At 41.0% G+C, this 15,873-nt stretch overlaps 1 protein-coding gene across 2 annotated transcripts in view; it reads right to left on the reverse strand.

Moving 5' to 3' along the window:
• LOC140935788 (WD repeat domain phosphoinositide-interacting protein 4-like) overlaps positions 1-15,873 on the reverse strand; it is a 135,233-nt gene that overhangs the window by 118,081 nt on the left and 1,279 nt on the right. Inside the window, exons 3-11 of one of the 2 annotated variants that reach the window (XM_073385351.1) lie at positions 9,410-9,514; positions 9,224-9,311; positions 7,927-8,021; positions 6,921-7,000; positions 6,448-6,570; positions 5,842-5,927; positions 4,620-4,721; positions 3,220-3,338; positions 2,106-2,216 (exon numbers count right to left, since the gene is read on the reverse strand). In XM_073385351.1, the coding sequence (XP_073241452.1) occupies positions 2,107-2,216; positions 3,220-3,338; positions 4,620-4,721; positions 5,842-5,927; positions 6,448-6,570; positions 6,921-7,000; positions 7,927-8,021; positions 9,224-9,311; positions 9,410-9,514 (908 nt within the window). In that variant the 3' untranslated portion in view covers position 2,106. Of the gene's footprint in view, positions 1-2,058; positions 2,217-3,219; positions 3,339-4,619; positions 4,722-5,841; positions 5,928-6,447; positions 6,571-6,920; positions 7,001-7,926; positions 8,022-9,223; positions 9,312-9,409; positions 9,515-15,873 lie in introns of those variants that run through there. The other variant, XM_073385352.1, reaches the window with a different exon arrangement.

Raw genomic sequence — 15,873 nt, forward strand, 5'->3', positions numbered from 1 at the left:
AGAACGTGTTAAAATTCAAAATGAGCCAAGATTGGAGCAGGTGTTTTGACGAGTCAATGGGACAGGTATTGTCTGACGACCAAATTAACGGTAGATAACAAATATCAGTGGCTAACGCATAAGCTCGGCTTTAAGTCTTCTGGGAGACCTTCTTAAAGACCTCATCGGGGGGATTTACTTTAGGGATTAAGTTAATTGGTGGCTTATGCAACCAAGACTACGACGACAACGACAACGTCAAAAAACAATTAGTTTTATGAGCAAAATTAACAGCTATGTGACGCGTGCATCAAGCTTTTTTTTACCAGGATAAAGTATTCAACTCCAGGAGAAATCGCGTACATTTGACAAATTGAGCGAGTCCATATAGACGCGATGAAGTTTGGAAGGACGCAAATTAATATTTTGATCGACGTTTTGACTTCCGTCGTCGCCGTCGTTACTTAAGCTCCCTGAAGGCCTTAAGAGAAAAGGCTTTAGCTTAATGGCCTAAAGACAAATTGGAAATTTCAGACCTTAATTAGTAAAGGTAATAGCATGATTTGTAGTGATATTTGGCATAAACACTACGAGTGATATTTCGAAATAGTTGTACGTAATTTCACGAGCCGTTAGGCGAGTGAAATCTGAGACAATTTTGAAATATCACGAGTGGTATTTGTGCCAAATATCACGTACAAATCATGCTATTACTTGTTTATACTACTACCCGCAAAAATTTTGTAATTTTCACATGTAGGTATTTCAAATTACGCTGAAGTACCACTGCTCTAAGCCAATCAAATTGCAGAAATTTCTCATGTAGTAGTATAAACTGGGTAATCACTACAAGTTCAATATATAGGTGGAGAATGAGAGGCTTTGTTAATTCAAATCTGGAACTATCAGCAGGTCTGATACCGTTGTCGATCAAGGTCTAGTATTTAAGCCCAGGGATTTAATAAATTACCAGCCTAAAGAAGGGAGAGAGGGCGAAAATCTTCATACGCAACTGATGAAAGAGAGATCTGTTTGAAGCCGACACCGCAGCATCTCGCCTGTTACTCAGGGTAGGGAATTATTGAAATTCGAGAAAACGGTATCATTTTTTTCGTGAAAAGAACTCAACCCAACGTTAACGAGGACCCATAAATATTACAGCCGCGATCAACGACCACACACGATTTAGTTAAATTCTTGTTAGGAGTCTTTTTAATAAATAAAGATATTCAAAATATATACAAATATACAAATATCTAAAAATTGTCTTGTAAAATTTACTCTACACGTTTGAATTAACTCCTCAGCTTATCCATAACAACTATTACATTCGTCTTTTCCAATCACACAATTTCGAAAAGCATTTGTACCCTCAGCGAGCTGTGCCTGTAGCTAAAACTGATAAAAATGTTCTTCTTATTTACTGGCGTAAAGAAAGTGAGAGCTAAAGATTTTCACCAAAGATACATGTCTTGATTTTGGGCAGATTTTCCTGAGAATAGCACAGAAAAAGAGAGGAGATATTAAGGAGCTTAAGGTGTTACGAACGGCTGAAACTCTCTATAAGTTCTAATGGATTATGACCTGAATCTTGAATCGCGCACCATTTTGAAAAGGTTTCTTAAGTTGAAAATGTTTCAAACCTTACAGTCAGGAACGCTGCAGATAGGAAATTGATTGTTAGGGCTATCTGAGGTTTCGTAGTTTGAGACAGGATAGACCTTTTGACCGATACGGCGGCCATATTGAATAAGTTAGAGTGAAGGAGTATTATGGGATGCCCGGGGGGGGGGGGGCATGAGCATACTCCGTTTAGTATTTACGAGCGCCTTTCGGGGCTTTTTTTCTTAAAGTTTTCTTAGAATAAGATTGCAAAGGCAAAAAGATCGTTGTGCGGTGTTAACATGTAATAATGATCGCCTTTTTCCCGAGAAATATACAGTGAAAGACCATATTTCTAATGCTAAGCGAGTACAGCGGATCTTGCTCATGGCCCCTGAGCATTCCATAATACTCCTTAAATCGAATTAATTCAATAAGGCCGCCGTATCGGTAAAAAGTCTATTGAATCTGCATTTTTACTTTGGCTCCATGTTTGTTGTATGAGAAAAGGGTTTTTTTTAAAAATCAGAATTCATTGTCATCTCCCAGCTCCAGGAACACATCGTATCTTTCACGGTTACAGTTACCGTCGGGCGTGAAGACATACTTGTGATAAGTACCATCAACGCACACGGCTGCAAAAAAAAAACAAAACAAAACAAAACAAAACTAAAACTAAAACAAAACAAAAGAGGCCTGACCAGACAGATTGCTTTAGTTTTACATAATCCAAATTGAAAATCTCTGCAAGTATCGATTGAATGGTTACAGCCTGCCACTGAATTAAAAAAGAATGATCGGTTCAAAAAAGTTAGAACGACTTAACGTGATTATTAATCATCAATTATTATTATTATCGTCATTAATTATTTCTCACAACAACTAAGGTAACAAAAGGAATTTTCTTGACGCTAGTTAGTTCTTTGCTCCAACTTGTGTTTGCGCTCTTAATGATCCCTGTTCGTGTTATACCTCCCAACTCAGGCGTGTTTTCCGTCGGTCCCCAATGAGGTTCTTCAGTCCCGTCATCCGACCCAAATTTTCACTCCAGGCCGCATTCCCGTTTTCAGTAGGCTGATTTCGCAACAGAACGGGAACGTCAAGCGCGCGGAAAGGACTACACTCGACTTCCGGTGCCGCTCAGCCATTAGTCAAGCCAGTTATTTGATTTGCGCGCGCCGTCGTCAACTGACGTTCCCTTTCTACTGCTAAATCAGCCTATTATCCTGCACCCCGTGCATACTCTCAATCAAAATTTCGTTTCTATTAGGGCAATACCCGGATCCCGAAAAACTTATTGGGTACCCTCTTTCCAATTGGACGAGAACGTGTCACGTGCCATGTGTCAGTTTTGACGCAAAAAAGTCACTAACCATGTCCCTAGGGAGTTGGATTCGCACGTGACCAGGTCGTGAACAAGCAACTGGCAACTGCGGGAAATCTATGTACCCATCGCGCCAAGCAAACAATGTCTCCTTTTTGCTTTCTGAATGGTCAAAAAACTAATTGAGCGGAAGGCAGCGGGTTCTTTACCGTGTTACTCGACCCTCGTGAAATCAAAACTCTCTGTTTTGAATGAGGCTTAACATGAACTGCTTAATGCACGGTGTCTTTCCGTGGCTAACCGAATGTACTCACCAACAACAGAGCTGCCGGATCCAAAAGCACAAATACAGGGCTGTTCTGCTGGGACAGTGAAGTTAGCTAAACCCCATTGAGATTCAACATACTGACCCAAGAATCCCATCTTTGCAAGGCTATGAACAGTAAATGAACGAACTGTTAAGAACAGAACTACTCTCTAACAATGATAATGATAGGGATGTGATAGTCATACTAAGACTAATACGCGCTATTTGCTGCCCTCTAATGAAGGTGTTTTATTAAAGCATCCGTCAGGGAAAATGAAAAAGTCATTTAGTGACAGATCCTTCAGTGTGGCTGCGCCCACTTTATGGAACGCTCTTCCTGTTAACCTCCGCAGCATCAAATGTGTCTAATCTTAAAACTTATCTTTTTAAATTAGCTTTTAATATCTCTTAGATTTGTATATTTCTAATATTTGTATAGTATTTAGGTTATTTATTGTTGTAATGCGCTTTTGATCACCTAGTATGTTAAAAAGCGCACTATAAATGAATAAATTATTAATTATTAAATTATTACGATGATGATGATGGGGACGATGATAATGATGATGATGATAATGATGATGCATGGGTTTAGCCAGCTCATAGACCGGGCCTACAAATTTCTGCTTTGATCACTCTGCCGCTTGTAATAAATTATGCGTTTTTGGGGTGAGATAAAAAGCTTAAGCGCTCAATGCAATGGTGAGGTTAGTGCGTACTAGTCAGGAGTGCAATCAACAGAATTATAAACAAGCATTTCTTCGGGATGTGTGGAAATGAAATTTCGACCCGCAGTCATTCAGGCCTACAACAAGTCGAAAAGCTGGCTACGCCCCTGTAATGATAGTACTGGTTGCATTCCCTAACCACGTAGCCTAATTTCATCCGATTACTTCGAGTCGTCATTACTCCCTCAGTAACTGAGGGAGTAATAACGACTCGAAGTAATCAGATGAAATTCAGGCTACTAACCACGGAGTTATGGGAGATTTAAAATGAGCAAAGTTATACAACGTTTTATATAAGCGACACAACGCGACTTGGATTTGAAAGTATCAAGAGATGGTTTTAATACTCTTCAACCTTTGAGCGATGACACGCTGCCGGTTTCACTTAACACAGTTTTTGACAGCTTTTGGCACGTGTTCTCCAATTTTATTACAATCTTGTTGAGCTGTGTATAACACTGAACCCTTCAAAATCCAAACTGTCTTGGAGGAGAAGCGATGCAAAGGATATCAACGGATTATAAGTGAAATTTCCTAATAGAATGACTCCGCCTTCAAAACATCTCTGTGATTGGTTCCTCATGATATACATGTACAATCCATCAAAGTTCTCAAACATTTGTAGAAGCAGACATGTCCAAAACATTTCATTAACGTTATACATCACTTAAAAAAATACCTTGATCTTTTGTTCAAAGCAGTATTCTTCAAAGCGAATATATGAACCGTTCCTTTATCACTGGACACACAAAGAAATGCTGAATCATGACTGAAGTTAATGCTGCAGCAGAAACCCATACAAATTTGCTGTTAGTTCTGTGAGGTTCCAGGAAAGCTTGTGATTCTAAATTGGACATCTTTCAGGGTCTAGAAGGGTATTTTCGGGATCTAAGATTTGAACAATATACGGCGTGGGATTCGGGAACAAGCAAGATATCATAACGGGAAAAGGGGATTTTACATCTACCTGGGAAGCGGGATTCGCCAGAATTTAAACTCGGGATGCGGGATTTTTTGCCTGAATGTTGGGAATTCGGGAAATCATACGTTTGAGCGGCAAATGCAAATCAACCAGGCGCGCATTAAGTGCCGTCCTGCTTTTAAACACAACTATAGAGTGTGCCTTACTTTTATGATAATGATGATGTATATACTCTCAGTGTTCAACTGGTAACCAGTTCCCGGTACAAGTCACATCCTGCAAACTTAGTAGTCGAGAACCCGTCGGAAGATTCGTGAGCCACATCAAGATTCACCCCTATGCTTTCAGGATGGCAACCTAACCTGCGTAGCAGGCACTTGGAAGTAGTGGGCACAAGAAAAAACGGGCGCGCGAGAAGGAGACACTACTTCCAAGCGCCTGCTACGCAGGCTATGGCCAACCAATCCTTTTGGGATTGTCCCAGGTGCCCCAATAACAATAGGTACACCTCTTGGTTTGACCTTCCACAGTTTTCTCAATTCTCTCGCCAGGTCTTGAAATTTTTCAATTTTCTCTTTTCTCTTTTTTCTCTTCAGTTCTACGCTAGCACCCCTGATACAGCTACATCAATAATTTGGCAAGCTGCTTGTTGTTTGTCCGCTGCAACAAGGTCAGCTCTATTGCGTTCAAGTTATTATTATTATCATTATTATTGTTGTTGTTTTAGGAAACCAAGTTTTATTATCGTTTTTGGAAACAAACGAGGAATTCGGGAAGGCGACGAAAAAGAAAAATAGCCCGAATGCAGGATTTTCGTGGAAAAGAAGAGGGAATGCGGGATCAGGACACACCCTCCTCCCTCCTTCCAGAGCCTGATCTTTGAGCTTCTTTGGATAAGAATACCATGGAAAGATAAGATAATTTCAACTGTACAGCAATGGTAAGAATCAAAGTAAAACAGTGAAGTTAAAATTCTCACCAATATAAAGTAGCGGGATCAGCTCCTCGTCGTAACTCTACAAGAAGGTTCTTAGTTTGTGTGTCAAATACACGGATCAGTGTTCCCTTTATAAAGAACAAAACAATGATAGAGTTTCAACCTGTCATGTATCATTACACCTTGTAGGTAAGATCGGATAGGGTGGGAGGGGGAAGGGGGGGGGAAGATGAAAGGAGAGAAACAAGACAGTGAGAATGCAAAAGGAGACTTATTAATTAATGGATGGGGTACTTTACAGAGTAGGGGTAGCGCTACACCTAAACAGGGGTTCCTTTTCACTTTTGTCGCAAACAGAAGTTTCATTGGGTGGAGTTTTATACTCTTCAGTTTACAGAGAGGTTACAAAAGCAGACTGAGATTTGAATGGGAAGGGAGTTTTCTAAAAGTTGGCAAAATGGGGTGATTAACAAATGGAAAACAATTTTCCACAGTCTACACTCGTGTAAACCAAAGAAATGTTAACAAAATGTTCAAAACTAAAGAGGAACTATGAGCGGCAGGCGAGTAATTTCACTGCAGAGTTCCCCTCATAGGCCTGCATTTATTGAGTAATCATGGTAAAAATTGAGAATAATACGATCTCACCTTTTCAGAGGCCGTAGCAACCTGGGTTCCCTGTTGATTAATGGACAGGCATGCCAGCTCACCTTGGTGAGCATTGATAGTGAAGGGTGCTGTGGAGGTGTCAGGCTGTCTGTTTGTAAGGTCCTAGATTGAGAAGGTGAGTGAAAATCTGGGTTTTGAAAATGTCAACAAAGCTACAAACAAACTATAAACTTACACGCACATTGTAGTATGCCAGATATGTTTCAAATGCTAATTTTCATATGCCATGTGTAAGATCAAATTATAGCAAACACACATTTAAGTTTGCCATAACCAAGATCTGGGAGATTCCTACTAGCCCTCAGGTACTACCAGTTTAAAAAAACAATACAATACAAGCAAATTCTGATTAACTCTCAAAGGTAACAACATAACATGACTGTGTCACGTGACCCTTCATAGCTGCTATGGCAACTTGTGCAAGATTACTAGGCAAGATATCAAGTACATACCACAAGCTGTATACTGCCACATTTCTGTGATGGAAAAACCATTAAGGGTCTTTCTGTACTTGGGCACACTTCGCAAAGGCCTGCAAGGCAAAATAGGTCAATTTGTCAAAGTCTTGATACTTAAGCTCAATCACAAACAACTTTTCTACATGGAAGATGGGATTCAGTTGTTTTCAGTGAGTCAGTCAACTACCGTAGATGACCTAATAAATGCCCAGGGCATATATTTAATGGTTTGAGTTCCTTTCCAAATGTTTTGGGCCTGGCCCTTCATCAGTGGAGTTACAAGTATGATGGAAATAGCGCAAGGTTTGCATACACCATGAAAGACAAAATAAAAACTTTGCAGTGGGCTTGCAGCTAAGAGGAAACGGAAGTCAGAGTTTAAGCCACGTGGATGACTGGTGCCAAGCTGTAAAATAAGACGCATCTCCAGGTGCTTTTGTTGTGCGTTTTCCCTGCAGAGGATACATGTAATTCCGCGGATTAGAGCCTCATGGATTGAGTGACCAGCCGTGTTAAAATGATCTGCAACAGGGAAACCAGGCAAGTTCTTCTCTATGCTTCAAAGGTGTTCGCCAAAATGTTGTCTTCATGTACACCTTGTTTCACCGATGTTGGTAACAGTGCAAAGGCGACAGGAGGTGGAATAGACCAAACCAGACGTTTGGCAAGAAAATGCCTTCTTGATGACAAAAGAGCATTGAGGGCCACTAACGTTGGTGCCGATGGAAACTTGCTGGCAAGTGTGACAGTGAGCGTGTCAGCATGGAGATGTACCAGCGTGAAAACTGAGTTGGCTGCGGTGTGAAGTACACACAAAGATATCACAGAGGTTGCGGTTGTGTGCCTTGGGATGAATTGTATGAATTAACATATTACAAATGGCAAGTTAATAATCACAGCCTGAAAATGAAATTTCAATATTGTTAGATTCCTTCGACCAAGATATCTATCCCAAGAGTACATGTACTTCGTTGCCTTGAAATTAATAAAACTGTCTTACCTTTAGGGTTTTCTTTTGTATCAAAGTAAAACAAAAGTTTGGGGTCCTTTGGAAATGAAAACACTTGGATTCTTGTCTTGAGCACCACAAATAACCTATTTCATAACACAAAGATAACAAACATTTAAAATACTATACAGTGCGTAAGCATGTTTAACATTCAAGCAGCAACTGAAAAAAGACCTGCATGTGTTTCCAGCACTTCTAAAGTTGGTATAATAATATTATTCAATTGATACTTTGAAAGTATCAATATTTGTAATTTTAAATGTTTATTTATCATTACAGTCCTGTATTAACAGGTTGTCCATGTTAAGTGGGTCATGTTATTTTAATTTAAGCTAAAAATACACCTTTTATTTGAACAAATCTTAAAGAAATATAACAGGACATTGCCACCATCAAATTAAACATCTGTAACCTTTACAAAGCCATCATTTTGCAGACCATGTCCACAAAAACACTCAGAAGTTGCTGATTTATACACTACTTCATCAAAAAATGTTCTCTGCATAACTTGTTCAATGCCAAAATAGTCTGAAATTGATGTCTGAAATTTGTCCTATCCGGTGTACAGTAGTGCTAATCAGGGAACATTGACATGCTGTGAACTGAAGGTTCAAAAAGGAAAGGTAAACTAATTACAGAACACAGTTTACAATGAAGAGTCTGCATTAGCGAGGTTGACTTTCTCTGAGAATCTGTTGATTGGGCAAGAAACAACAGTCTGTTGTGCACGTTAACAGATGTCCATATTAAGTTGGTTGAATTTAGAGAAAAATGGTCTTCCTCCAGGAATAATAGGGACTTTAAGATCCCACGACACGACGGCAACGAAAACGTCGCTTAAAAAGTGAATTTGCCTTCTTTCAGTCTTTATTGCAATAATTCCTATCCACTTACTGTAGGTGAACAGCGGCCCCTCCTGGAGTTGAATTCTCAGGGACCAAATCCAAGTTCAGAAAGAGAAATAAAATTTCGTCGTTGCTTAATTACGCACTCCATAAAATGTGAAATAAGGCATTTTCACGTTGTAGCTGTGCAAAAACGGCAAAGAAATGTACAAAAAAGCGTCATGCACGTGCAAACTTGTTGTTTTGGTTATGAAACCTACTGTTTCTCGTTCTCGTCGCCATCTGCGTCGTTAGATCTTAAAGTCCCTAGTAATTACAAAGAAAACTGTCCATAATAATGAGGTGTCAGGATTAAGCAGGTGTCTGTAAAGTGCAGTTTGAACGTATTATGAATAATAACAAGAGGTTTTACAATGTACATTTACATGTAATTGACAACATACTTTTCTCTTCTCATCCTGACACTCATAACGGGGCAGCCAAATGTAAGTTCAATCACCAGCTTTTTCTGCACATCATCCCAGATATAAACTAGAAAGTGTACAAGATTTAACTGCATACCTTGGACAGTATTTCATTAACAATCAATATTGGTCATCAAGTAAATCAGATAAAGAAATTAAGATTACCTTTGTCGTTGAAAAATTTAGCACCTGGCCCTGTCCCTACAATAGCTATCAAGTTACATCTATGTAACATATGAGTCTGGGATGCCTGGAATGGCTCATTCAAATCTGCAAATACATTTATTATTTGACAATCGTTTGTAACAGTCGAGCATTTTTATTACATAGTCGAACCTTTCTCCATCAAAAAACAGCTACTCTATAGTTAGGTGGCAAAAATTTAGGTTTACATGTACGCTCTCTCTTTGGTTAATTAAGAGGTTTAAGACTGTGACAATATTGGTTAACATTGGTTAACATTGAGATATTGTAAGTCGTGACGTATTAGCCTCGCTTTCATGGATTAAAGAGTTGTTGTTGAACCGCCATCTTGAAGTTGCTCAATTCACTTCGTCTTCTTGTCCGGCTTAATACACCGGTAATAATTGTTACATGGTGGCAGCGGTAAACAATGCCTACTGATTCTGACAGTCAAGCTTCTGGACCGCAAGCTTCAGCTCCTGCTTTTCGTCGGCCACAAGTTTCTCCTCCGCAACCTCTAGAGATCGAAGGCGATCGGGCCGACAACTGGAAAATCTGGAAACAACGATGGGAAAATTACTGTATCATCACGGGCTTAAACAACCAGCCAGAAGACTACAAGTGCGCCATTTTACTGCATAGCATTGGAATAGAAGCCATGCGAATTTTCAACGGCATGAAATTCTCCGAAGGCGAGGACCGTAACAAGATGGCAGATATTCTAGTCAAGTACGATCAGCATTTTCTCGGTCAAACTCAGGAATTCTTTGAACGTTTTCAGTTCAACCGTAGAGATCAAGCTTCTGGTGAGTCAATTGATGAGTATCTTTCAGTTCTGCGAAACATGGCTAAAACTTGTGGTTTCTGTGACTGCATGCGAGATTTGTTGATTATGGACCGCCTGCTCTTAGGCATCTCGGATGACAAAACACGCGAAGAGCTACTCTCTACTCATGATTTGACTTTGAATAAAGCTATTGACATCTGTCGAGGAATGGAAGCTGCTTCTCTTCACATGAAGGCCCTGAAGAATGAAGAAATTAATAAGATCAAGGATATATCGAAGAAGACAAAGAAGTCAGGCCTAGATAAACACCAGCATAAAACCAAGAAACCTCCCCAAAGTGATGATCAGAAACCCGCAAAAGAAGAAGTGTCTATACTGTCTTCAAATTCATGTGATGAAAAAAGAATTGTGCCCTGCCTGGGGAAAAACCTGTGCAGCCTGTGGTGAAAGAAATCACTTCAAAGCCTCAAAGAAGTGTAAACACCAAGGTGTCAACTCTCTTGCTGATGGTTACTCCTCTGATTCATCTGAAAGCAGCACTGGAACAATTAGCACTGTAACAGCTTTTGAAGATCAAGTTGTCAATTCAGTAAACCCTGGCAACCAGCTTATTTTCTGCGAAATGGAAATCAACAAAAGGCCTGTCAGAATGCAAATTGACTGTGGGGCTACAGTTTGTATTCTTCCAAAGCACTACCTGGGGGATCAGCACGCTATTCGTCCTGAGAGGGTTCATCTTCAGATGTGGAACAAAACGTCTTTACCTGCCCTTGGCAAGTGTGAGGTCGAAGTCAAGAACCCCACCACTAAGAAGAAGTACAAGGTGGACTTTGTCATTGTTGACAACCACTTCACACCTCTCCTCAGCAGTATTGCTGCACAGAAGATGAATCTCATGAGTGTCCATTATGACAAGTTTAAAGCAGTTAATGTTGTCACCCATGGTAGCCAATACTTCGAACAGTTTCCTGATGCCTTTAAAGACACCCCTGGTACCCTACCTGGGAAGAAAGTTCACTTAACAACCATTGAAGGTTCCACTCCTGTCGTCCGTTGTGCCCGCACTCTGCCTGAGTCTAGAAAACAAGTTGTCAGAGATGAACTTCAGCGTTTAGTGGATGCAGGAATCATTGTGCCTGTGGATGAACCTACTGACTGGGTCAGTCAAATGTCTGTTGCTGAAAAGAAAGCTGGAATTCGTATCTGCATTGACCCAAGACCTCTTAATGAAGCACTGAAACGTGAACACTACAAGCTTCCCACTCTAGAAGATGTTCTTCCAGACCTTACCAAGGCGAAAGTATTCTCTGTTTGTGATCTCAAGTCTGGGTACCTTCACTGTGAGCTCGATCATGCATCAAGTTTGTTGACCACGTTTGCCACGCCTTTCGGACGCTATCGGTGGCTTCGTCTCCCATTTGGTTTGAAAGTCAGCAGTGAAATCTTCCAAAAACGACTACATCATGCTCTTGAAGGTCTTGAGGGAGTCCGCTGTATCGCTGACGATGTGATTATTTGGGGTCGAACAGATGAAGAACACGATGCACGTGTCTGTACCTTCCTCAAGTGCTGTGTCGATAAGGGTATCACCTTGAGCAAAGAGAAGTGTCGTTTTGGTCTCAACGAGATCCCGTTCATGGGCCACGTGTTGACCAGTGATGGCCTCAAGCCAGACCCCTCCAAAGTTGAAGCAGTCCAAAACATGGCACCTCCTCAAGACAAAGCAGCAGTGGAAAGACTAAGAGGAACTGTGAATTACCTGTCTAAATTTGTTCCAAACCTGTCTGATGTGATGCGTCCAATCTATGACCTAGCCCGCCCCACCTCTGAGTGGACGTGGGATGCTGTGCACGAGAAAGCTTTTACAGAGATGAAGCGCTTGCTGACACAAGCACCTGTACTAGCCTACTTTGATCCAAGTAAAAGCCTAACGATCCAATGTGATGCTAGTGGACAGGGGCTGGGAGCCGCCCTCCTTCAAGACGGCCAGCCACTAGCATACGCCAGCCGGGCTTTGAGTGAAGCAGAAGCCAGATATGCCACCATAGAGAAGGAGATGCTCGCGATTGTGTTTTCCCTAGAAAAATGGCACCAGTACACGTTTGGTCGTCCTGTGACTGTGTATTCAGATCATAAACCACTTGCAAGCATCGTGAAGAAGCCCCTGGACAGAGCTCCTAAGCGCTTACAGGGAATGTTAATGCGCGCCCTGGCATATGACATCGAAGTTAGATACCTAAATGGTAAAGAAATGTACCTAGCCGACACGCTCAGCAGAGCTCACCTGCCGAGAACCTCTGATTGTGGACAAGAAGAGTTCGAGACCATAAATGCCCTCTCCTATCTGATCATGCCTGAAGAGAAGATTCATGAGATCCGCCAGCACACCAGTGACGATACCTCTCTTCAACAGCTGAAATGCATAATACAAGAAGGTTGGCCAGCAGACGAGAAATCACTACCACCCCTCGTTACCCCCTACTTCAGTGTCAGGGATGAACTTGCAGTTACAGACGGCTTGATATTCCGCGGCGAGCGACTTGTGATACCTAAAGGAATGCGAGCAGCAGTCAAGAAAGACATCCATAGCGGACACCAAGGAATTGAAGCCTGCCTGCGCCGCGCAAGGGAACATGTCTATTGGCCAGGAATGAACAAGGAATTAAAAGCGTGGATTCGCACCTGTGAGACATGCAGAGAGAATGAACTGACACCTTGCAAAGAGATGCTTATGTCTCATGAAGTCCCTGAAGGAGCATGGGAGAAAATTGGAGCAGACCTCTTCACTCATCATGACAAAGAGTACCTCGTCACCGTCTGCTACAAGTCTAACTTCTGGGAGTTGGATCCACTCACCAACACCAAGTCATCAACTGTGATCAAAAAGTTGAAGTCACACCTGGCGCGGTATGGTATCCCCAGGCAACTGGTCACAGATAATGGTCCCCAGTTTACATCCAGCGAATTCAAGTCTTTTACAAAGAAATGGGGCATTGAACACACTACCACATCACCGTACCACAGCAAAGCAAACGGAAAGGTTGAATCGGCTGTGAAAACTGCGAAAAGAATGTTACGCAAGACATCAAAGTCAGGAGAAGACCAGTACCTGGCTCTACTCAATATCCGGAACACACCAACTCAAGGTGTTGCTAGTAGCCCAGCACAGCGTCTTCTGGGAAGAAGGACAAGAAGTCTGCTACCATCCACAAGATCACTCCTGGAACCCAGAAACCCACCAAATCTCTATGAGATGGAACAACTCCAGTTAAACCAAAAGAGGCAGCAGTGTTATTACAACCGGTTAGCCCATGATCTTCCAGCCCTGAATGTTGGCGACACTGTCAGAATGAAGCCATTTGTGCTCGGCAAACATGATTGGGACAAGGGTAAAGTGACAAAGCGATTAGATGAGAGGTCCTACGAAATCCAGTCACACGGGTCCACCTATAGACGCAATAGGCAGCACCTGGTCAAGAGCCCTCCTGTACCAGTACCAGATACACTACCTGCACCAGATCCACTACCTGGACCCCAACAGAGTCCAGATACCGGATTGCTAAACACACAAGCTGCGAACAGCCAGAAGGGCCACCTGGAAGCAAAGTCCACCAAGCAATCATCACCTGTGCGTACTCGCTCAGGACGTGTCATCAAAGAGCCCGTTAGATTCCAAGACTATGTTAAGACTTAATCGTTATCATTTTATTTTTCTTCCGTAACATCGATTTCCAGGAACTGAGACTTTAGAACAGTAGTTCAGAAAATAACACACTGCACTTTCAGTATATTCTTTGTTTAATAAGCTTAGTTTTGCAGTATCATTGTTAAGTTTTGCCATTATCAAAAAAAAAAGGGGAGGATGTGACAATATTGGTTAACATTGGTTAACATTGAGATATTGTAAGTCGTGACGTATTAGCCTCGCTTTCATGGATTAAAGAGTTGTTGTTGAACCGCCATCTTGAAGTTGCTCAATTCACTTCGTCTTCTTGTCCGGCTTAATACACCGGTAATAATTGTTACAAAGACGAAATCCATCAGGAAATTGAGTCATTTTAATTTTCAGTGGACAAAAACCTTGTACCAGAATTATTAAAAAATATTGCATTCTTTTTTACATTTTTCAAGGGCTCTTATGTAATTAGTTATCTGTAATAACACCAAAGGAAATTTCTTATGACAGCCCAAGAAAATAAAATAAATGTCAAATTTCACAAAATGATACCTTACACATGAAATTTTCAGAATTTACCCGTGTTTTCACAATTCTTGTGAAATTTGACATTTATTTTCTTGGGCTCCCACGAGAAATAGTCTTTGGTGTTATTACAGGTAATTAATTATATCTACAGCCCTTGAAAAATGTAAAAAACAATGTGATTGTTTCAGTTACTCTGGTACAAGGTTTTTGTCCACTGAAAATTGAAATTACTCAATTTCCTGATGGTTTCCGTCTTAAAGTGAATAACAGGGCTGCAAACGTGGTTGTTTGATAGAGTAGGCTGTGACAAGAATTTTAAACATGAATGAGTGCATGAGTGAATGCAGAATATAGACTGTGTCCCTCTCAAATTGCCCTTGTGTTCCATAAAGATGCTTCACCATGTGGGCTTTTACTCTGGCCCCGCCCATGCCCCCACGTATGTTATTATATCCATAGCCAGTTTTCTTTCTCTGGGCACTAAGCAACAGTTTTTTCAGGTATTTCATCAGAGTTTAGCGTTTGTGTGTGTTCCTCAGGTGCAGACATATCAGAGGCCCTTTTTTTGTCGGGGAACAGAACGGTGAATTAGGCCTCTCAGAATGGAATTCCTGGAGAACACATTCAAGTTTTTGGGAACTGGTCATCTGACACATTTAAAAGGTATCCCTTGCCAACTAAGTTACATGCTGCTCACTGCATGAGTTCTGCATTGACCACCATTTTAATTTGCTGCATTCCTGTTTTCTTCCAGGACCGTTACCATTTTGTTGGCAGGTTTGGGTGGGAAGAGACAGTGTTTTCATTAAGAATTTTAGTAGCGGGACAAAGGTGTAACATTACAGGAGAATATTTTGAAAGAGTCCCCACAACTGTATAAAAATTGTCATTGGCTATTGAACATTAGCCGGAGAATTCTGCGTAGTGAACGGAATATTCTCCAATCTCCGACGCCCAATGAATTCGAACACCTTGCAGAGAGCTTTATTTCTTTTGGATTTTGATAGATTTTTACACACCATTGTGAAATGACACTCTCTTCATGCCAAACAAGTGGTATATCCAGTTTTATTTGTTGTCTGTTCGCATAGATATCTGGGGGGAGTTTCATTATATTTTTAAATGTTTGCTTAAGTTTCATTAAGGAGTCCTTTTAACCAAAGTTGACACAAGACACTGTGGCATCATGACTTTATCAGAATCTATCTGACATGAATCTTAATGCTCCCTGACCTAGGGTGCAGTTTTTTTGGGAAAACCCAAATTCAGATTTTTGAGATTCACAATCTGAGCATTTTTTTTGGAAAAGAATTTGAAAAAATGTATTTTTGACAGGCGGTTTTCTGAACAAAAAAGCATGACATTCTAACTGAACCTATGTATGTTGGTAGCGCCTTAACTTTGAGCCATAAGTTACATATCATTCCATGTTAGTCATCTTTTTACATTTGTAGA

This window comes from Porites lutea, chromosome 4, assembly GCF_958299795.1.
Source record: "Porites lutea chromosome 4, jaPorLute2.1, whole genome shotgun sequence".
Lineage (NCBI taxonomy): Eukaryota > Metazoa > Cnidaria > Anthozoa > Scleractinia > Poritidae > Porites > Porites lutea.